Source organism: Leptodactylus fuscus, chromosome 1, assembly GCF_031893055.1.
Source record: "Leptodactylus fuscus isolate aLepFus1 chromosome 1, aLepFus1.hap2, whole genome shotgun sequence".
Classification (NCBI taxonomy): Eukaryota; Metazoa; Chordata; class Amphibia; order Anura; family Leptodactylidae; genus Leptodactylus; species Leptodactylus fuscus.
The window spans coordinates 286,603,245-286,627,361 of record NC_134265.1 but is presented as its reverse complement, the minus strand read 5'-3'; the positions used below and the strand labels follow the sequence as shown (position 1 = coordinate 286,627,361).

General features: G+C 42.0%; 1 protein-coding gene across 1 annotated transcript in view; it reads right to left on the bottom strand.

The window, feature by feature from the left end:
- RBM46 (RNA binding motif protein 46) overlaps positions 1-24,117 on the bottom strand; it is a 110,509-nt gene that overhangs the window by 85,866 nt on the left and 526 nt on the right. Inside the window, exons 2-4 of the mRNA XM_075285342.1 lie at positions 19,298-19,765; positions 13,279-14,052; positions 9,885-9,963 (exon numbers count right to left, since the gene is read on the bottom strand). Of these exons, the coding sequence (XP_075141443.1) occupies positions 9,885-9,963; positions 13,279-14,052; positions 19,298-19,765 (1,321 nt within the window). The remainder of the gene's footprint in view (positions 1-9,884; positions 9,964-13,278; positions 14,053-19,297; positions 19,766-24,117) is intronic.

The window sequence follows — 24,117 nt, the reverse complement described above, 5'->3', positions numbered from 1 at the left end:
ATTCTACATGACATTTGTGAGCTCATCGACCACTTAGTGGCCTTATGATGATGGGTCCCTACACTAACACTTTGTTTATAGGACAGGAGATTCTTATATACTCACTGTTACAGTGCAGTCTATAAGAAGATTATCTTTGGGGTCTTGTCTATAGTAGTGCAACATTTCTTATACTAGTAAAGTCTTAGGGTGCATTCAGACTACGTAACGCCGGGCGTGTATGAGAGCCGTACACGCCGGCATTACGGCAGACTGCCGAACACTTCCCATTCACTTCAATGGGAGCGCTCGTAAACGCCGCTGTTACGAGCGCTCCCATTGAAGTGAATGGGAAGTGTTCGGCAGTCTGCCGTAATGCCGGCGTGTACGGCTCTCATACACGCCCGGCGTTACGTAGTCTGAATGCACCCTTACTGTAGGGACCCATCTGAATGAGGTCGCCGTGACATGGCAGATGGGCTCGCACAATTTATCAAACTGTGCGCTAAGTACATTTATAGCTGTAGTCCGTGATGTATGAGAGTTTAGTCTAGGAATTTTATCATTTACACCAGAAGTGTAAACTCACTTGTGAAAATTAGGCCTAGTCTCTGAGTTCTTGGTGCATCAGTCATGTAATATGCCTAAAATGAAATATAATACCAGGGGTACAACAGCAGACTCCAGTCAGAGAGTCAGGGGCAGAGGTATAATGATCGGAGACCCAGGGAAGGATACAAACATAAAAAACATTGTTACTTACCTCTCCTGGGCTCCGGTGCATTTCCCGCTAATGTCGGCCATCTTCAATGATGGACGGGATGTCACATGAGCTGGGCTTGTGTCGTGACTAAAGTGACATCTGGGACATCACCAAGTAGGCCCGAAGCCTTTCGTAGCCCAGGAGAGGTAACATTTTTTTTGTTTCCTCACCTCTCCTAGCCCTCCGATCATTATAGTTTTCAGAACCTCCAAGAATAATGATAGTGGTGTTTATGGGGTTTGGAGTCCCGCAGCCGTACTTACCGATCCCCCTCCTGCTCACAGCCTCTGCAGAAGGGGAAGCGCAGGCAGCCATGAGCAGGAGCAAGGGAAAAAACAAAAACACACATCAGGGGCCTGTCGGGCCCCCTAATGTCCCAGGCCCTGTGGCAGCGGCTACTCCTGCTACCCCGGTAGTTATGCCCCAGAGGAAAGGGGGACGTTGGCAAAAAAAACACTGCGGAGGTAGGCCCAGTGGATATTCACGTTGTATCTCAATGACTAATTCTCTTTTATTGGGTTCACCTTTACCCATGCATCCTTCTTGGGGATCCCTCTATTAGTGGCTGCATATGCTGGTTCTCTAGCTCTCCACCTTGTATACCAAGTACACTGTTAACCTTATGTACTCTCCATGCTGAGTTTTGGATTATTTCTCATAAAAGCTCCACGCAGCAGAATGCTACATAGCGGCCATCCCTACAGTGTATCGTCCCATGTGACTTGGCCTCACCGGTCACATGGTGTAATGATGGACCAAAGCCTACACTGATGGCCAGGGGAGGTGAGTAACTCTGTTTGTTGTTTACTCACTTCCCTTGGGCCTCCACTCATTATACTATAAGGGACTAATGAATCGCAAGTTTAATTGTAGTTTGTTGGTGGTGAACACCATAAATTACCATTGTTCTCATTGCAGAACATATCCCAGGGGTACATGTACCACAGGTTGAAGACCCCCTGATGAAGAGCAGCATAATTTAGGGGTAATAATCTGCATTTTTTTTCCAATACCAGTTACAGTTATCTATCAATTACTTATGGATTTGTGACAGGTAACACAATGGTAGATACTAAGCAGGGCACATTAGTATGCTTTGTATGAGCATGCTTGTGGTGGGATCACTGGCCAAGGCAGATTTATTTTCATTTACACCACTTTGCTGGCATAAATGATGCCTTAAATGTATGTCATCTACAAGCTGCCGTAGATTTTCGTGCATGCAAATGAAGACCCAGATAGTTTATGAGGTGTTCCACTCCATAAATTAGCAGAATCCTTCAAAGCATTGAAGAACAGCAAAAAATAAAAGAGGAACTGAGGCTTACCAATAATTTTCTAGCCTTCCGGTTGCCCACAGCGGATGCTGCAATTCTGATTCAGATTTCTACTTTGGCTTTCACTTGCTGATCAGTCCAGATCTATAGAGTTTATCGGCTGAGTGGCTCACTTTGTGGAAATGGTGGCTGATAAACTGCGGATTGAGCAGTAAGATTGAGCAGGATGCTTGTTTTTTCAGGGTTCTACTTAGACCTCTGGTCCCAATGACAACAATAGGAGGTAAATTCTACAAGGTAAAGTGGCTGTACCATCCAGCCTGCAAAGGCATGAAGTAGCTGCACATTTGCACACCTCTCTCCATTCAGTTCTGTGGAAGTCCCCCATTAATCCTCTGCATGGATGCAATAAGCCAGTGGAAGCCTCCTCAGACAGGATGGTGGCCAAAGATCCCCCATTTTAGAGCTATGAGCAGGTCCCAGGGGTAAGTGCCCCCACCACTCTCCTGGGTTCCTTTGGACTCCAGAGATGACATTAGGGCAAGTGGTATAATGACACTATGAATCATTATCCTACATGACCAATGAGACTCTATATGATACATAGTATAGTCCCATTGATTTCAATGCCACTGTCAGGGATAGTCCCATCAATTTCTCTACAGATATTATACAGTTCATGTTCAGCTCATGTCAGCAGCAGTAAAATCAATGGGGCTGTATTTCCTGTCAGTGACATTAAAATCAATGGCTGCTCTGCCATTCAGGTTCATGTACTGTACCAATTGGCCCATGGGGACTAAGTCTTTTTCTTTCTATTTTTTTCCCTTCCCTATGATTCTCACCATGTTTAATGCTCACCTTTACAACCACAGACCTACCTCTCATTCAGCAAAGACTGATAAATGCTCCCACCTGCCTCGTGTTAGGTACATGGAATTGGCATAGTCACAACTAGCGATGGATGAACCTTGCAAGATTTTTTTTCTGAAAACAGTTGTGACCAACAAATTTCTGTTTGTACAAGGTTCAAGCATCATGACGTCGGTGAGCTGAATGAGATTGGGGCTCACTGGTGACCCCAGACTTCAAAGAAGAGGCTGGAAGAGCCTGCGGTGAATACTGGACATCACATCTGGCAAAAAGTGTTTTTTAGTTTGTCTGCACCTTGTATGTGTCTCCACTTATACTCTGGGGTCTGAAGGATGACGAACCTCTGATATGGCAGTAGGGCTAGACTCCTTGACACTGATTGGTCGGCGTTTGCTCATATGTTGTTCGCGCTGTTGTGCGACTGTCTGGGGTGATTTTGGCACTAATCTGAAATATCTATTTACTTGTATTAGAGTAGAGGCTTTTTTTTTTTCTACCTGTGTTATAATTGTCAGTAAAAACAAGGGTTTAGTGTTACTGTGTGGGGGTGTGGTGTCAGACCTCAGAGTATAATAAGTAAAGGCACAGGGGAAGTGAGGGAGAATGAATAACAAAAAAAACGCATATACTCGCCTTGCTTTACCTCTGCTGAGCATCCAGTGGTCCCTCAGCAACCGCTTCAGGTATCCAACTAACGTCACATACCTCAGGTGACTGCAGTCATCATCACACGCCCCAGGGGTTACTGCTGAAACCTGTGATTAGACCTCAACGTTGCATTTTACATCAGCTGTAAGCTAGAAGAAAGCTGAAAAGGACGTAGAGAGACCACCAGACGCTGCAAAGATGCCCAAGAGAGGTAAGGGAAGTGTTTGCTTTTGCAAATTTTTACAACTCTCCTGACCCCAGAGCAGTGGTTCCCAACCTGAGGTAATTCCAGGGGTATCACTGCAGTGAGAGACACGACCTACATGGTAGTTTGAGGGATTCACCACCCACAAACTACTATTATACTTGGGTCTCTTCATACCTTCAGAGTACAATGAACAGAGGCACGGGGGAGCTGAGCGAACACAATAAATAGTGTTATTCATCTCTGTTGCACGCCGGCATGGGTCTTTGGCATGAATGGGAAGTGGGGGGGGGGGGGGAAGATGCACCTTCTAAACAGTCCTATGGTATCCTTAATCTAACATGGTGGTAAGTAATGAATGCAGCTTACCACTTGCTCCTTGAACATCACTAAGCATGGAAGCTATTTTATTATACAGTTGTGCTAAAAAGTTTACATACCCAGGCAGATTTTTTGGGTTGTTTGGCCTTTTTTCAGAGAATATGAATGAAAACAAAAAAACTTTTTCTCCACTCATGGTTAGTAGTTAGGTGAAGCCTTTTATTGTCAAACTTCTGTGTTTTCTCTTTTTAAATTATAACAACAACCAAAAACATCACAATGACCCTGTTCAAAAGTTCCCAAACCATGGTGATTTTGGTCTGATAACATGCGCAGAAGTTGACATAGTTGTCCTCGGATCTATGGGAAAAGGTAGTTGAACTGTATAAAAGGAAAGGGATACAAAAAGATATCCAAGGAATTGATAATGCCAGTCAGCAGTGTGCAAACTGTAATAACAAATGGAAACTCAGGGGCTCTGTAAAAACCAAACCATGGTCAGTTAGACCAACTAAAATTTCATCTACAACTGCCTGGAAAATTGTTCAGGATGCAAAGAAAACCCACACATAACATGAAATACAGGACTCTGAAAATTATTGGTGTGCCTGTTTCAAGATGCACAATAAGGAGGCACTTTTAGAAAAATGGGTGTGTAGTTGAGTTGCCAGAAGAAAGCCATTACTGCCCAAATGCCACAAAGAATCTCGCTTTCAATATGCCAAACAGCACAGAGACAAGCCTCAAAACTTCTGGAACAAGGTCATTTGGAGGTATGAGACAAAAAAAACACTTCTTGGCCGCAGCCATAAACGTTACATTTTAGAGAGGTGTCAATAAGGCCTGTGATGAAAGAAACAACATTCCTACATAAAGCACGGAGATGGATCACTGATGATGTGAGGATGAGTGAGCTCCAAAGACACAGGAAACTTGGTCAAAGTTGAAGGAAAAATGAATGCAGTGCGTTATCAGCAAATACTGGAGGCAAATTTGCACTCATCAGCCAGGAAGCTGTGCATGGACGTTCCAACATGACAACGATCCAAAACACAAGGCCGAGTTGACCGGTCATTGGCTACAGCAGAAGAAAGTGAAGGTTCTGGAGTGTGGTCATTGAGCCACTCTGGGGAGATCTGAAGAGCACAGGACATGCAACACAGCCCAGGAATTTAACAGAACTGGAGACTTTTTGCCGAGAAGAATGGGCTGCTTTACCATCTGAGAAAATAAAGAGCCTCATCCACATCTACCATAAAAGACTTCAAGCTGTCATTGATGTTAGAGGGGGCAATACATGGTATTAGGGACAGGGGTTATGTGAACTTTTGAACAGGGTCATTTTGATGTTTTTGGTTGTCATTATGATTTAAAAAGAGAAAACACAGAAGTTTGACAATAAATGGCTTCACCCAATAACAGTTTTTTCAAGTTTTTGTGTTATTCATATTCTCTGGAAAAAAAAAGCCAAAAAACAATCAAATCTGTCGGGGTATGTTAAATGTGGAGGCCATTATATTACGTGTGGGGGCACTGATAGTGCTATTACATGATAGTTAAAGGCTCTAAATGAAGTCTTAATTTATTACCTAATTTGGGGGGAACTCGGTTGGGAGATTTTAACACCGGGGGTGTACTTCGCTTGAAAAGGTTGAGAACCACTGGTATAGAAGATATATCTTGGCATGGAACATTACGGAACAGTTTGTCTTAAGATATATAGGTCTTGCCAAACACCTTTATTACATTTATAGATGTTGCACAGAAACAAATGAACAGCAAAAACATACTTTCTTACAACTAAAAGATTTATCAGATATTAAAATACAAATACATGTGTAAAGGGAAATTTAAAGGGATCCTATCATTTAGATGGCATTTTTTCTCCCTAACATGTCGGAATTGCCTTAAGAAAGGCTATTTGTCTCCTACCTTTAGATATCTTCTCCGTGCCACCGTTCCGTAGAAATACCAGTTTTCGCCGGTATGCAAATGACTTCTCTCGCAGTACTGGAGACGGGCCCCAGCACTCAAACAGCACTGGGGTGTCCCCAATGCTGCCAGAGAACTCTGCTGCCAGAGCCGACTGCGCATGCCTGCGGCCACAAGAAAAATGGCCGCTTACACAGTAAGTAAGTGGCCATTTGCTTGTGGCCTGTGAGCATGCACAGTCGGCTCTGCCCAAGGCCTATAAGTTTCACCGCCTCCGCTGGAAGAAGACACAGGAAGATGACGTTCCTGAAGAAGATGGAGGAGGGGCTGGATAGATCTCTGGCAGCATTGGGGACGGCCCCCAGTGCTGCGAGAGAACTCATTTGCATACCAGCGAAAACCAGTATTTCTACAGAACGCTGGCACGGAGAAGACATCTAAAGGTAGGAGACGAATAGCCTTTCTTAAGGCTATTCCGACGTGTTAGGGAGAAAAAAAGCCATCTGAATGATAGGATCCCTTTAACAGAACAAAATACATAATGGTACAGTTCCAGTTAAAATTACAGTGATAGAGCTACTCAAGAAGGGACTTGGATTTTATTCAGATGACTGTCAATGAACTTAGGCCTGGTTCACATCTGCGTTCAAGGAGTCTGCTTGGGGACCCCACCCACCGAATGGAAACCTATATGTATAGAAAAGTGGTTACCTGGGAAAACCCGCGGACCCCATAGACTATAATGGGGTCCATGTGGTTTCCACATTAAACATGTGGAGAGAAAAGTGCTGCTTGTAATACTCTTATCTCCGCATGTTTGTGTAGACATCGAGCGGAAACCACACGGACTCCATTATAGTCTATGTGATGTGTGGATTTTCCCAGGTAACCACTTCTCTATGCATGTAGATTTCCATTCGGGGAAGGGGGAGTCCCCAAGTGGACTCCCCGAACACAGATGCGAACCGGGCCTGAGCTTTGAAAATCAGACAAAACAATCTACATTTCATGGCTGAATTTTCACAGATGCCTCAGAGTCTATTCAGTGCTGCATGAAAATGGGCAAAAAGATGACATGCCCTAATTTTTTCAGATGAAAAATAAATAACCCTATATACTCTTTGTAGGGAACTCTTTCTATTGAAAATAATTAATGTATAGCCACTTTACACGGAGTCACCTTCTCCAAGTATATTCAGCTGTCACTACCGTGTTACACATTACAGTAATACACATCATAGATTTGTTACATAGGCCACTTTTGTAAGGTTGAAGAAAAACAACTTTGAAGTCTTATGTAAATGAGGCAGTTGGTGCACTGGGGGCAGGTCTTTAGTATCCTGCAGCACCGCTTTTTCCATCCGATACATTGATCCTCCCACTGCTACAATGTGACCCCTTCGAACTGAGCATCAAAAGCAGTGCTCCAAGAGCTGAATGTCCCCCCTATACTGCACCAACTGCCTAACACTTCAAAATTAGTTTTCTCATAATCTATAAAAGTGACATACATAACCAAAGTATGTAACCAATGTAACATGTTCTGTAATGCAGTAGTAACAGTTGAATATGTTTTGGGGATGGTAGACACCCTTTATAAGTTCACATGAATACAGCCTTAACTTTTTGCTATTTTGCGAAACATTGACAGGCACGTCTTCAAGTCCCCTTTTAGTCGTAGTGTTGCTCACTAGAATAGGCCGTTATTTTATGTATATATAAGATAGAATGTTGACTGAAACTGTCATAATTCAATGTGATCTATAAAAACCGTCCTAACTTAAACCTGTTTGCTATATGTATGCATATAACAAGAGTTGCTCACATATTAATAGAGTATGGATATTCTTACAACTTATGAGCCTAAAGAAATAATCTAAAATGTTACAACTGCAAATATTTCATATATGTGCTATGCTGTAGCTAAGGAATAACATGTTTAAGAAAAAAAATACTCACTTTGTTTCTCAGCCCCATAAGGATGCGGTCACACTAGCGTTTAGTCACCGTTGGGAGACTCTGTCCCCCATTCTGCTTAAAACATGCAGAAAGAATCGCTGACGATTTCAGGAAAAAACTCTTTAAGCGGATAGGGTTTCCATTTTTTGGGTCTCTGAAGAACAGAAACCCGAACGCTAGTGTGAATCTAGTGCAAGTGATTTTATCCACAATTTTATGTTATTCATGTTTCGGAAAAGAGGAAATTCGTCTTTTATTTTTAATTTCTTGAAATGTTTTAACAGAATTGTGACTTTTCCTGCCTCATCTGTTTAGTGGATTCATAGCTCTCCAATATAGTAATAGTATTCTGCATATAGTGCATAAGCCCAATTTAAAAATGCATTAAATATGTGTAGATTGCCCTGAAAAATTGAAGTCGATAATACTCGGTAAATGAACAATAGAACCTGTGTGTTAGAAAAGCCTGTTCCTCTACTGATAAGGATTTGTTCACACTGGCTGTTGTAATAATATAGTGTACTGACCTCTTCTACTATGGAAATAAAATAAACTAAAAACAGAAACCTGAAAAATCTGCTATAGAACAATTGAATCTGTTAGAACTTTCTTATCCAACAAAGATTAAACAGAATCCATGATACCAGTGTGAACAGAGCCTCACAAGACAAAAATCTGGAGGTCTGGTAGCTTTACCTTTAACATGCATCAGGTTTAAAGGGATCCTATCATTAAAATTCAATTTCTTCCCCCTAACACGTTGGAGTAGCCTTAAGAAAGGCCATTCTTCTCCTACCTTTAGATGTCTTCTCCGGGCCACCGTTCGGTTAAAATCCTGTTTTTCGCCAGTATGCAAATGAGTTCTCTCGCAGCACTGGGGGTGGTCCCCAATGCTCAAACAGTACTGGGGGCTTCCCCAATGCTGCAAGAGAACTCTCTCCAGCGTCGCCTCCATCTTCGCCTGAAAAGGCCTCTCCCTGCATCTTCTTCCGACGCTGGCTTCAAACTTCTAGGCATGCGTAGTCAGCTCTGCCATTGGGTTTCAGGCAGAGCTGACTGCGCATGCCTGCGGCAATTTTCCTGTGGCCGCTTACACAGTAAACTGGTGTAAGTGGCCATTTTCTTGTAGCTGCTTACACAGTAAGTTGGGGTAAGTGGCCACAAGAAAATGGCCATGGCCATGCAGTCAGCCCTGCCCAATAGCAGAGCCGACTGCGCATGCCTAGAAGTTTGAAGCCAGTGCCAGAAGAAGACGTAGGGAAAGGCCGTTCCATGCGTAGATAGAGGCGTCGTTGGAGATATTGGGGACGCCCCCAGTACTACGAGAGAACTTATTTGCATACAGAAGAAAACCGGGATTTAAACCGAATGGCGGCACGGAGAAGGCATCTAAAGGTAGGAGAAGAATAGCCTTTCTTAAGGCTATTCCTACGTGTTAGGGACAAAAAAATTATTTTAATGATTGAATCCCTTTAAAAGCAAAATGTAAATATGACCATCTAAAGCTAAAGCAATGCTAATGAATAAAAGTGAAAAAGACCAAAAATAAATTATATTAAAGGGAGTCTGGTGACAGACTCCCTTTAAGGCTGAGGCCTCATGTTCCGGAATCGCAGCTTTTTTCGTTGCAGATTTTATTGCAGTTTTTTGAGCCAAAGTCAGGAGTGGATTGAGCAGAAGTAGAGGTACTTCCTATACATTTCCCATTCCCTTTTATGCCATTCTTGGCTTTGGCTAAAAAAAAAAAAAAAAAAACTTGCAGCAAAATCTGCAACAAAAAAAGCTGTGTTTCTGCAACGTGGGGCCTCAGCTTAACAGATATATGTGACTATTTCAGGAGTGCTTTACAAATTTAGAAATAAGGAGATGTGATTAGGGGGGAAAAGTCCTTGTTCCATGTGGTTGTCATTTGCAGTTGAACGCCTACATGAACGCCAATGGGCTTGTTGGTGCAGGTGGCCGAGATCCACTAATAGAAGTCAAAGAAGTGCGATGAGAGCTGTAGCCTGAAGACAAGAAAGAATACGGAAAGAATTAAATAATGATTAAAATAAAAATATTCATTTCTAACCTAGGGCTATTCTCTCTGCTAGCAGAAAAAGGAACTCATTGAAGTCAATGGGAGGCTTGTTTTCAGTGCTGAAATTCCACACCAAAATCCTCACCATTTTCCTCTGTGTGAAAGGACCCTAAGTGTTCCCTTTATTTTTTTGAGCAGTGTATTTAAGGCCCAGAAAAGCCTTCTAAACACAGGGCTATACTGCAACTATCTGAATCACAACTGATGGCCAGCTATGGCCCACACAACTGCAGACATCTCACCCAGTGTATCTTGTTAACAACTGTATCATTTATCTGTACAATAGTCTTTTGTAATTATTAGGCTATGGTCACAATAAAAGTACTGTATGTCCTACAGAAACGTCATATTCATCAAAAGAATCCTTATGGCTCAATTCACCTACAGTATGCTAATAGTATCCTATGGCAATGATTGTCGTTGTATAAGTCAGTATACCTTCGGTATAGAAAACTGGATTCTACTATGCTTTTCCACAGTGACATCTTGCTCTTATTTTTGTTTTAAACACGGAAGGATATAGGCAGTGTATAATATACAGTGACATATGTAGGAATCTTCTGTAAAATGTATACATCAATAATCCTATAAGGCCGGGGCTCCACGGGACGTAAACGCCGCGATTTGCCCGCAGCGGAGACACTGCAGGAAAAATCGCGGCGTTGTACAGTGCAGTACATGCGAATCCCATCCCCACTTTGCAGAAAAGATCGCAGCGCGGACACGCTACGTTTTGCAAAGCCGTTGCGGCTTTGCAAATCGCAGCATGTCAATTATATCTATGGAAACGCCGGTGGCTTTCCCGTACATATAATGTTAAGAGAAAGTCTGCGGAGGAAAACTCTGTGAACTTTCTCTTAAAAGCGCTGCAGAAAGAACCACAATGCGTTCACGCAGCGGTTGTTTTCGTAGCGCTTTATTGCTGCGATTACGGCCCGTGGGGCCTTAGCTTAAACTGGGTTTCTCAGACTCCTGTATATTCCTACAGCCTGACTCCTACTCAGACTCTTCCATAAATGGCTGACATGATCTGTCAGAAGTATCAAAACTCCTCCAACAATTCATTAAAAAAACTACTGACTTAATTCCTATGAGAGTGAACATGTAACAAACTATACATCTAATTATTTATACAATATCAATAGCTATAATTAATTATAACCAGGTTCTTGGATGTCTCAGCAGTCTGATTCCCAGTGACTAGCAATTTGAAGAGATGGTTTAATATAAATATATATTTTTTTTTATAAATGAGACTAATTAACTACTCTACTGCATGGAGACTTGAAAGCCTTCAGAAGGCTCCCGGCTGTGATAGTAAGCAAATGATTCCCAAAATCTCACCAAGTCGCATGTGTGACTGTAGAACTGTACATGGTGGGAATGAGGAAACGGAGACCCTGGAAAGGTTAATGCCTGTATTTCACAAGTATAAATGATTAAAAATTTAGCAGCTTTCAACATTTTCTAAAACATCTATGGTGGTGCCGGTCTTTTGTCTTGACAAGTTGTCAATTGACACAACCATGAATGCAGGAACTTTCTATGATCTGGGACTTGTCAAAACCCAGCGATGAGTCCCTTATTGTGGTCGGGTTATCTTCTGGTGCATGTAGTGTCCCTGTCTGTTTTTTCTGTAAAAATATAATGAAATTACAGCAGGGTTTCTGACAAATTCCACATCATAGAAAGTTACTGTACTCATGGTCATATCCATTGCCAACCGACCAAGGAAAAAAGTTGTACCACTAAGATGGTTATGAAGTATTAATATTTAACTAGTACACGCAGCGCTTCCCATTCACTTCAATGGGACTGCTTGTAGTGAAAAAAGCAGCCCATTCATTTCTATGGGGAGTGCTCGTATGGCGGCTCCCATAGAAATGAATGGAACTGCTTTATACACCGCTTATTCTGAACGTGTTTTACGTTCAGAATAAGCTGCCGTATACGTAGTGTGAATGAGCCCTTAGTATGTTTTACCTCCACAAACTGCTGTACTGACTGGATAGGTGGCAAAGTGCTAATTCCATACATGTCATTTTCATTGTCACTGAGTAGCCATTTCTCTGCAGTCAGCCTGGCAAGTATCCATGTGCTGAATGCTAAGCTAGGAGATATAACAGAGAGGGCTCCAAAGAGCTTGAGCACAACGGCCATTTATGGGCTTACAGCATGGGAAGTCCAGCAAGCACTAACATAAATATATATATTCTCAGGCTGGGTTTTTAGTACGGAGACAAAGTCCTACAAGTTCTACTTTTCTCTCCGCACAAGAAAAACGGAGACCAGACGGAAATGGCACAAACTGATACATACAGGTTACTTTTAAAACCCATTTGTAAAGAAATTCTCGGCACTCCTATTGGTTCCAAGGTGCTCTGATAGGGTTTCACCACACTGACTTAGGAAAATATTTCAGGCACTCCAAGTTTACATGTGGTGTTTGATTTTATTCCATGCAACATGGTAAAATATGCAATCCACAATAGGTGAAATCTTTTTCAGCTTTTTTTTTTTTTAGCTCTGCCCTTACCTTTGGTTTCCCCTTTCCTACGGCAATCCGATCTGACGAGGGGTCATTAAAAAAAAAAAAAGCAGAAAAACGTTTCACCTATTATGGACTGCATATTTTACCATATTGCATGGAATAAAAACAAACTTTTGCATGTAAACTTGGAGTGCCTGAAATTTCAAACACTGATTTCAAACAGATTTGCCAAACATAGATGTGAACTGGGACTTAATCAGTATTTTGACCTATCCAGCCATTACAGCAGTTTGTGGGGGTAAAACACAGTGGCAAATTTCCTGACACATTGCTATAACTACTATCTGTTTAGGTTGCAAAGCCAGGATGTTCATGATAGTAAGGGCTAGTTCACACGGGCTTCGCGTGAACACATCACATCGCGGCTTTCCACTCCGGATTAGGCCCAAATAAATGGGCCTAGTCCGGAGGGTGCTGACGCGAGGTGGACACCATGGCTGAATCAACTGCTCAATCCGCCTGAAGAAAGGGCAGTTCGCTTCTTTTTTCCGTGAGTGGGAACAAACCGCTCACGGAAAAAAGAATGTTAGGGGTCTACATAGACCTCTATTGTGAGGGGGGCGGATTTTGAGGTGGATTCGGCGTCAAAATCCACCCCCTCTTGCCCAGTGTGAACTAGCCCTAATTTCAACATTATATTGTAAATAACCGAATTTAAAATAAAATAAAAAATTGTTAATTCCCACTTACCTAAACACATCAGAGTAAAGTGGGCTGCCAACTCCTTGGCATCTTCCAGAGTTGAGCACAACATGTCAGGCATAAAGTAACTGGAGGAGTTACTGGATGTAGATGGAAGAACAACCTTATATATGAGAAGAGGTTTTCCATCCTGGTTGGTAGTTGAATACAAAAAATATTCTGGAAACACCATGTTATTTTTGTAGCAATAATATTCTAAATGCATGACAGCAGACTGGAACTGACAAGGCTTCAGAGAAGGTATGTTTGTTGGCGCAAGCTTTGTTCCAGGGTAGAAAGGGTATGTGTACCTTTCTGGATCTGAAAGGGTTGGACTGTGCTGACCACTGAGAACTGGGGGACAACCTGGACACCTTCCAGTACATTTCAACTCTTCATTGTTGACACACGTCAGCAAACCTTCAGCACTGGGATTCATCTGCGGACTCAAATGTTTGTTGTTGGCTTCTTTGTTCACAGGCTTAGCCAGGGTGACTTCAATGCTGGCGCCATCAATGCATTGGCCATTCATAGCAGACATTGCTGAAATTGCATCATCTCTGTTAAAAAAATGAACAAATGCATAGTCCCTCAACTTCTTTACACGGTCAACAATGCCAGGCTTGAATTTGTTGAATTCTGCTTTAATAGTTTCCTCAGTAGTGAATATCATCAAATTTCTAACATATAAAACTTTTACTTTCTGCATGGTTTCTTCATCAACTTCTTTCTCAGGGTCTGCCCAGTCAACCTGGATAGTGTGGCCCCACAACTGGAATGTTCCTGGAATTTGAAAACAAATTTTTTTTACAAAAATTGTAACGTATGTTCTTTTAGTGTTCAGGATACCGGTGAACATATTACTTAAAGTTTCTGGATGTGATACCATACCATGCCGAATTTATAAAAGGATAGTAACCCCTTTCCAACATCCACCGTAATAGCACAGCAGATGTTATGCGTTTAAAGATGGCGGCCGCTCGGGAGTTGGGTAGCTGTGGAGACTCTGCTGTTTTATACAGTAGACATCTGGCACTAATGCCCAAGATTGGTGCCCATGCTGATCACAGGCATTAAACCCTCAGACACCTCGGTCAAAGCTGACCTAGATGCTATTTTACCGGCAAGCTCCGGGGCCAGCATCCCGTTACCATAACAGCCGGGAGCCTTGTGAAGGCTCCCAGGGCTGTCCCTCTTTAGTTTCTATTGCAAGATACTTTATGCAGCCTGCAATAGAAGAGACCTTTTTTGTAACGCATTGAATTACTGATGAGATCCCCTGGGGTTCAAGACCCCTAGGGGGTCTAATAAATGCAAAGAAAAAGAAAACAAAGCAAAGCAAATAAAATATAATAAAAGTTAAAATCACCCCCCCCCCCTTTCCCTAGAACACATATAAAAGTACTAAAATACTGTCAAACATATACACATTAGGTAGACGTGTGTCCGAAAACACCCACTCTACAAATCTATAAAAATATTTTTCCTACAGGGCAACACGGTGGCTCAGTGGTTAGTACTGCAGCCTTGCAGTGCTGGAGTCCTGGGTTCAAATCCCACCTGGAGCAACATCTGCAAGGAGTTTGTATGTTCTCCCCGTGTTTGCGTGGATTTCCTCCCATTCTACAAAGACATACTTAAAAGGGTATTCCCAAGTACATAATTATTTTTAAATTTGTAAATAATTAAAGTTAAGCATTTTTGCAAATATAAGTAACTAGCTTTTACCCGCGATTTCGTCTGCGGTGATTTGAGAATTGGGCGGACACAGACGTGTGAAACTGTAAAAGTGCTTGAAAAAGTTTGGTGGGCTAGCAAATGTGATGTGATGTGTTGTATTGTGTATGTAGTGATACAGACAATGTGATGTGTTATATTGTGTATGTAGTGATACAGACAATGTGATGTGTTATATTGAGGGCTACTCCTGAGGTGACAGTAAGGAGTGTGCAGGCAGGAAATGCCAGGCAGTGTGTGTGAGTCTATAGCTGGGGCTAGGAGTCCTGCTTTTGTGAGTCTCCTGCTAGGAAGCCATGTTGTTTAGTGGCACCAAAAGTAGCCAGTGACTCAATCCTAAGGGAAAACTATGTTTGTGGAAAATTGCACGCAAATCCGTCCAGGCGTTTTAGCGTGATTGAGGAACAAACATCCAAACTCACAAACATCCAAACACACAAACTTTCACACTTATAATATTAGTAGGATGAAACATTTTGCAGAGTTTTAAAAGATTTTCTCTAAATATCTTGTGATCACAAGTCTTGTGGTCTTGATCACTTCCCAGTCGATACGACCATGAATGCAGAACCTTTTTAAGGTCAGAGAATCAGCTATGATTTCCTTATTGTGGCCGGAATGTCTTCTCATACATGTAGTGTCCCTGCCTGATAACCCAGCTACAATAAGGAAATCATAGCTGGGTTCCTGACAAGACCCAGACCATAGAAAGTTTCTGCGTTAATGGTCGTAACCATTGGCAACTGATCAAGACAACAGACTGTCACCACAAAGATGGTTAGAAGAAATCTTTAAAATAGATATGATTATCTACATGGGAATACTCCTTTAAATGAATTAAAAAAAAAAAAAGTACTTTTTCTTCAAATCCACCCCACCCCAGTACATTGTACAGAATAAATAATTGTAATATCCTGAAGAAAATTTGTCCCGCAAACATTCAGACCTCATATGGCTTTAAAAGCGGAAAAAAAAAAAAGTTATGGCATTTGGAAGAGGCAGGGGGTAAGGGGGGGTCAAAAACAAAAATTTCCTCCAACGGGAAATGGGTTTTAAAATGTAATGAATTAAATTTTCTACAAATTTGTCCAAAACACCTACAAGTTACCCAGCTATCTACAGGAGTGCCCAAACAGAACTGATGTGTAAGACACCATGGTTCTCAAGATAGGTGGGGGTCCCGGAAGTGGGCCACTCATTGATCAGAAAGATACCCCCTATTCTTTGGATAGTGGAGTAGAATTACGAAAAAAACTGCGTTTGTGCAACTTTCTTTCATGCTTCGTTTTTACAGCATTCAATGTGTAGCCCAAATTTCATGTTACCTGCAGGTTGGCAATATCACAGCAATTAGTTTTTGTTAAGTTGTAACAGTTTAAAAAAATAAATAAAAATTCAATTCTTTGTTTTATTGGGCCAGATGTACTGGCTGTTCCGAATAGTGTTCGCTCATCTCCAGTAGGTAGTAAACTCACAAACTGCGATTGTGGTTCGTCTAATTCAGTGGTTCTCAACCTTTCTAATGCCGTGACCCCGCAATACAGTTCCTCATGTTGCGGTGACCCCAAACCAAAAAATAATTTTGGTGGCTACTTCATAACTGTAAGGGCTAGTTAACACAGGGGGTGGTATAGCGGATTTATAGCAGATTTAGGCACTGAGAGTGACCTGGGGAGCCGCATCACTCTCGGGTCAAAACACGCTTGCTACGAATGTCATGGCTCCCCCCCCCCCCCCCCCGAGTCGGCTCAAATTAATGGCCGACTACGGAGGTTGTTGCCGCCAGGCGGACACCACGGCTCACTGAGCCGCAGAATCCGCCTGAAGGGCAGCCCGCTTTCTGTTTTCCGTGAGCGGCAGCATGCCGCTCACGCAAAAAACAAGCCTGGCAGTCTAAATAGACCTCCATTGTGAGAGGGCGGATTATGACGTGGATTTTGCGCCATAATCTGCTCCCTCTGTGCCCGTGTGAACGGGCCTTAATTTTGCTACAGTTATGATTCGGAATGTAAATACCTGATATGCATTATGTATTCTCATTGCTACAAATTAAACATAATTTAAACATAGTTATTAATCACAAAAGCTTCCACAAAATCTGCTGACCCCTCCCCCCCCCTTGCTCACACACAGCCTGAACTCCCTATCATGCTCACACACAGCCTGAACCCCCTATCACGCTCACACACAGCTTGAACCCCCCTATCATGCTCACACACAGCCTGAACCCCACTATTATGCTCACACACAGCCTGAACCCCCCCCCATCATGCTCACACACAGCCTAAAACACCCCCCCATCTTGCTCACACACAGCCTGAACCCCTCTATCATACTCACACACAGCCTGAACTCCCCTATCATGCTCACCCACAGCCTGAACCCCCCTATCATGATCACACACAGCCTGCACCCCCTTATCATGCTCACCCACAGCCTGAATCCCGCTATCATGCTCACACACAGCCTGCACCCCCTCCCCCCCCTTCTTGCTTACACATGCTGTCTCTTCTCTCCATCTTACCTTCCAGCCTCCATTCACTGCAGCTTCCTCTTCCTGTGTAACTCGGCACTGTACTGAATAGCTCCGCCCAGAGTCCGATCAGATGGTCATGACATCATCACAGGTCCTTCAGCCCACTAGGATCTACCCTGCTGCAAAACGTAGCGCGGCTTCTCAGCTGCTAAAGCCATCGGAAATATGTATTTTCCGATGGCTTTAGGCAACCCCTGTGTTTTGGTGGTTCGACCCCCGCCGGGGTCGCGACCCACAGGTTGAGAACCGCTGGTCTAATTCATAATGCACAGTAGACCAAAGGTATTGAATTTAATGTATGTTTTGATAAAGGCGACATGTATAGTAATGTGTTCTTCGCTGTTGCTATTAAAAACTGCAATTCTTCAGCAAGAAAAAAATGCAAACCCAGGCTAATACGGCTAATACATAGCTTACAGCACACAGACTAAACAATGAACTCTGGCTGTGGGAGAAGGAACATAATTCGAGTTTTGTATCATAAAAATGAAACACGGCCCATATAAAGACTATTGTGAAATTACCCATCTCACATAGGTTTAAGGAGACCTATTTCCCCCCATATATTGTAAAACAATACCGGCTGAAGCTGCATTCGTTATTTCTTTATGAAGGAAATAAAACATCATGATACTGTATATGACTTACACACAGCACATATGACATAACAGAAGAGGGATTGACCTATCCACCCATAGGAATAATTCTAAAATATAACTTTTATTTTTCTTTATTAAAAACCACCCATAGTGTAAAACAAAAAAACACCAAAGCCAATACTAATACTCAGGTGACAAATTAGAACCAGGGAGGAGGACTATATTGCACTCTTGCTGACCCTAGGTCACATATCCTACTTCCCTTTCCAAAGACTGGTGCACAACCTTCCACGTATGTCAAGAAAAAGGACCTTGTATACTGAAGCTCGGCAGAAGACTCCCCCACCCCTCTGAGGTTACTGGCCTAACGCCACGCCAACAGAGAGGGGAGGTTCTGACAGTATAGCGGCGGCCCTGCCAGCGGTCAGATCACCTACCGCTAATCTAATTAACAGCAGCTATAACGCTGACTTGTCTTTGTGAGAATGCTGTGGATCAAACCCCTGATGAGTCTTTATCAGTAAAGATGAAACGCGTAGGGTCAGCAATGATAAGTTATGTGGTGTGTCAACTCCCGCTGGGTGTCTGAATAGGGACCTAGCCGTCAGAACCTCCCCTCTCTGTTGGCCAGTAACCTCAGAGGGGTGGGGGAGTCTTCTGCCGAGCTTCAGTATACAAGGTCCTTTTTCTTGACATACGTGGAAGGTTGTGCACCAGTCTTTGGAAAGGGAGGTAGGATATGTGACCTAGGGTCAGCACGAGTGCAATATAGTCCTCCTCCCTGGTTCTAATTTCTCACCTGAGTATTAGTATTGGCTTTGGTGTTTTTTTGTTTTACACTATGGGTGGTTTTTAATAAAGAAAAATAAAAGTTATATTTTAGAATTATTCCTATAGGTGGATAGGTCAATCCCTCTTCTGTGAAGTACTTTTGATAGGAATAGATAACGAATGTTTAACAGTGAATCACATATGACATAAGTCCCAGCACACCACCGAAGCTCTGCCCGCCTGTGGTGGCAATGGCCATATGATTTTGAGCACATCCACAAAATCATGTTTCCACTGGCCACTGCTGGTGGACTGGGCTTTGGCCACATGTGGTTACCGGAATGTCCCCTCTCTATTGGTGGTCTCTATGGAAGATGGTAATCACCTGGAATCAGCTTCCTTCTTGCCATTGCAGCTGCTCTGTGAGATATATATTCTACAAATGCAAAGCCTCGGTTTTTGGTTTTGTCAGCTGCACTCGGGTACACGATGACGTCCACTACTCCTTCTGTAACTTTCTTCATTTCTTCCAAAATCTCCTCTTTATTCTTTTCCTTTGGAATGGCACCAATAAAGAGCCTGCAATTGTCTAAGCTGACGCACACGCCAATGAACTTGCCTGGACGGATCTCATAATTATTTAGCGTGCGTATAGCTTGTAACGCTTGATCTTTATTGGTGTACATAACAAAAGCATAGCCTCTGTTCTCACCACTAAACTCCATCATTAACCTAAATTCATAGATTCTTCCAGCTTTTTCAAATAATGGCACAAGTTCATCTTCATACACGTCACGGGGAATTTTTCCGACAAATACTTCACAGCCCCGTGGCGGTGGTGGACCTTCCCAACCTAAAAGATTAGATTTATATTATGTCATATTTCAATTTTAAATAAAGTATAACTACACTTTTCTTTGTTAGGGGGCATTCAACACTTGTGCCTGCAGTCCATCCATCGTGATTCTGCCGAAATTGCAAAAAAACAGACTGGGGACAGCCTGCATTATGGTCTGTTTAAAAAGGCAAACCGCAGGTGTCCGTATGCAGCCTCTCCACTGTGAAACTAGTTTTTATTATTTGTTGTTTTTTTTTTTCACGGACACAAAGTCTGAATTTGATTCTGTGCAAAAAAAAAGCAATTTCATGGCGGAGACGTTGCGTACGGACACTTGCAGTTTCTTTAAAAACCTCATTAAAATGAATGGGTTTTAAAACTGACCATATGCAAGCTGTCCCCAAGCAGTTTTTGTGCAATTTCGGCACGATCACGGCGGGCGGACTACAGGTACAAGCGTGAACTCCCCCTTCCGCTTACTTTTGTGTGTTTGTATCTAGTATTTTTACTAATGTGGCGCTACCATCTTAAACATTAATGGGTCATTCCATGTCAAGTGAACCAATGCTTTTTACCTGTATATTTTTAATTCTTTTGAGATTTTATTATTTGGTAATAGTGTGTCAGAGAATGCAAAATGTGAAGACAAAAAAATTCTAGAAATCTTTTTTATTTTTTAATTGATTTTCAAATTTCAGACAAAGTGCAAATTTCTGTGTTGCCTGCCTTTACATTTCTCCTCATAACTCAGGCTAGAAAAAAGATAGAGAAACAAAATAAACACCATTCTACTCAGAACTGTCCGGGCGTTCACCAGGTATGTCACAAGAGTATCTTTGTTAATATTTAACCCATGCAAACACAAAATTTTAAAACGCATTTCCGAAAAAAAAGTTTAATTTAAAAATTTCCAAAAATTAACAAGTGCCTGTTATGCTCCGAGCCACATCTGTACCAAAATTCAAGTTGGGATCGCGATGGGATCATATTTTAAAATATAACTATTACAGGGTCAAATTGAAAATCTTGAATTCAGATCTATTCAGACTGTGATCTAAAAGTGTGGGGTCTATATTTACCAAATAATCCAGGAATTTTAGATATTACTGTGTTATTTTATTATGTTACAGATAAGGGGGCATTCACATTACCGTTGGTGTCCGCTCAGCAGTGTCCATGGTTATTGTCCGTACAAGATTTTAGCAATGGACACTAGCTGGCCCGTTTGCAATTTCCATTCATTTCAATGGTATTTTTTGTCCTTTAGTGTCCCTTTGTGTCCTTTAGGGTTCATTTACAACCATGTCCGTTTTTTCAATCGGACAAAAAAAATCCTACATGCAGGACTTTTCTGTCCGTTCAATAAAACAGACAGTAAGTGTCCGTTTTTATTTATTTTAACATTGAGGTCTATGGGCAACAAACATATAACAGACACTAACTGATAGCCATCAGTTACTGTCCGTTTGTGTCCGTTATGATACGTGTCCAGTTTCTTTTGGGGTTTTTTTTTTGTGGGGGGGGGGGGGAGAGTTTAACAGACACCAACCCTATGAACCCTACCTTAGAAGCAGGAGAGGACAGAGGTGAAAGCTTTGTTAGGGCTCAGCCTGAGAATGAACAGGGATAGACACTGAATGCAGAGCAGATGACAGGCCAGCTGTCACGACCTGAATGAAAATACACGACCTTGTATAAAATTTGTGTGTTTCTGGTGGGGATTTGATCCAGTGTTCTTTAGTCTTCTGGTGGTTTTCTTGCCGTTGAGCCATCTGTTTGTGTATTTGGTGTTGGCCTTCAGAATATACTTGAGGGTCTTTGGATTGAACCTCAGGTGTTGGTCATTACCATCATCCTATCGGACGCTTCTGGGGCCTGTATAAGGAGGAGGGCTGGCTCTACTAGTTGCTGGTTTTTGTTGTAAACCAACTAGAATTTGTGGCTCAGGGAGGAGAATTGTCTGTGGAAACTATAGCTGACTTGGAAGCGGTGTGAGTGTTGCCTTGTGTGTGAGTCTGGTTTGTCCCTTCACACTTCTACTCTACCCTGTCCTTCAGTTCTGTTTGCCTTGCACTGTCTTGGTGTTTGTGAGGAAGTTTGGGTTCCAGTTTGTTTTGCCCCAGTCCTGTGTTAACCCTTTTCTCACCTCTCCACTTTCCCTCTCCTCATTCTCTTGTTGTGTATGGTGTTGTGCTGTGTGTCTATTGTCCAGCACTTCCCATCCTGTTTGTTTTGTCTGCAGCTGCACCTTGGTTTCTGCAGGGGTAACCACCTTAGAATCCCCAGTCCCTAGCTCTCTTTAGCTCTTCCCCTATCTTTCGGCTAGGTCTTCATGTTAGAGAGCCAGGAGTTGTCGGGGCCAAGGCTAGCTTGGGAACAGCTGACCACCACCCGCAGGCAGGGCCTAGCTTGCCGCCGTAGTGTCAGAGAAAGTCTCCTACCCCTGTTCCCTTAGCGGTGCATTCAGCTGTCCATATTCTGTGTCTGGTCATAGACGCAAACGTAACACCAGCAACTCTCAGTCATGTGAAGTATCTGTCCACCGCAGAGTCAGGAAGTCAGACAGAGCTTCAGAACCTTCATGTCCTGACTATGAAGATGAGGAGAGTTTGTTAAAACATCAGTTACAGGAAACAGAACCCATCAAAGGAGCTCAGAAATACCACTTTCATTCCATGTAATGAAACAAAAATAAAAACAAGGATTTTTTCATTCAACAATGATGTGAAGTCCATGAAGTGGTAGAAGGCAGCACTAGATTGGCAATGGATGACATAACTAGTTCTGTGACCTGTGAATACGATCGGTGCTGATGGCTGGCTACTGTATTCTCCGAAGATTGTGAAAATGAAGACGTAGAATTGACTTTTTTGCATCCTTCTGGTCCAGCACCATCCTTTGTGTATCCAAGAAAAGCAGACATTTTAAAACTTAACAAAAATCAGATATTAAAGGGATTTAATCAATAAAATGACATTGTTTCTCCCTTCTTCCGGTGCTGGCTTCAAACTTCTGGGCATGCGCAGTCGGCTCTGCCATTGGGCCTCAGGCAGAGCCGACTGCGCATGCCTGCAGCAATTTTCCTGTGGCCGCTTACACAGTAAACTGGTGTAAGCGGCCATTTTCATGTGGCTGATTACACAGTAAGGGAGCCTTCACACGGAGTAAATACGCGTGTATTTTTGCAAAATACACATGTAAAAATACACGTGTAAAAATAAGACTCCCATTGACTTCAATGACATTTTACAGGCGTATTTTTACAAATTTGCATACCGAAGAAACCCGGGATTTCAACCGAACGGCGGCGCAGAGAAGACATCTAAAGGTAGGAGAAGAATAGACTTTCTTAAGGAGCCGAACACCATGACAGGCCGGACATACTCTGTGACACATTGCTAGTAAGCGCTTATGGACAAGATTACATTTCACTCACTAGAAGGGACAAATTGATGATAAAAGGCCAGTAGTTTAAAAACATCCTATTAAGTGTTTGATTAGTTCGTATTTATAGAATGAGACTGTAACTGCTGTACTATTCTTCTTAATAAATGACATGTTTAGTGATATAATAAAAAAAATTGTTACATGTAAAACATATAGGTGTTAAAAATATTGGTTCTTTTAATCTTGTTAACATATAAATAGGGTGAAACTGTATTTAGAAAATCCCACTTGAGGATATGATCAGCTTTTTTCTTTCGGTTTGTTCCATGCATTCAGGTAGAAAATGCTGAACAAGTTGTGTTCTGATGATAAGATGTATTTATTCTGGCACTTATGGGATTTGTTTTTTATGTTTTTTATTGTTGCATATAAATGTTGAATTCAGCAAGTTGTAATTTGAAAAGAAAAAAGGAAGAAGCCACACAAACATAAAATCAGATGATTCAAGGCTTAAATTTTTTTTTTTTTAAATTGATCCCAATTTGGTCCCAAGTTGAAACCCTGCACAAGTACATATAACCAAGAACACAAGTAATACACATACATGTTTTCACAATTTTAAAACATACGTTTTTTTCACAATTGCACATCGAAATTTTGAATTTGATTTCTTCAAATCAAAATATAAAGAAACATCGTCTTGTGATATGTCAAATGAAAGCCGGTACTGTTATGAGAAAAATGATGCCTCTCCCATCTCTTTATCTTAATTCTAGCCCGAGATATGATAAAAATGTAAAGCCATACAGGACAAAATTTGCGCTTTCAAAACTTTGGAAGTCTGTAAAAAATTAACTGATGAAGAAAAAAATTCTAAACTTTTAATTTGTAATTAACTTAAGTTGTACTTCATAAAAAAATTTTTTAAAATCTAAAGACGTCAGGTAAGAAAAATATTCATATTTGGATCACTTGATATG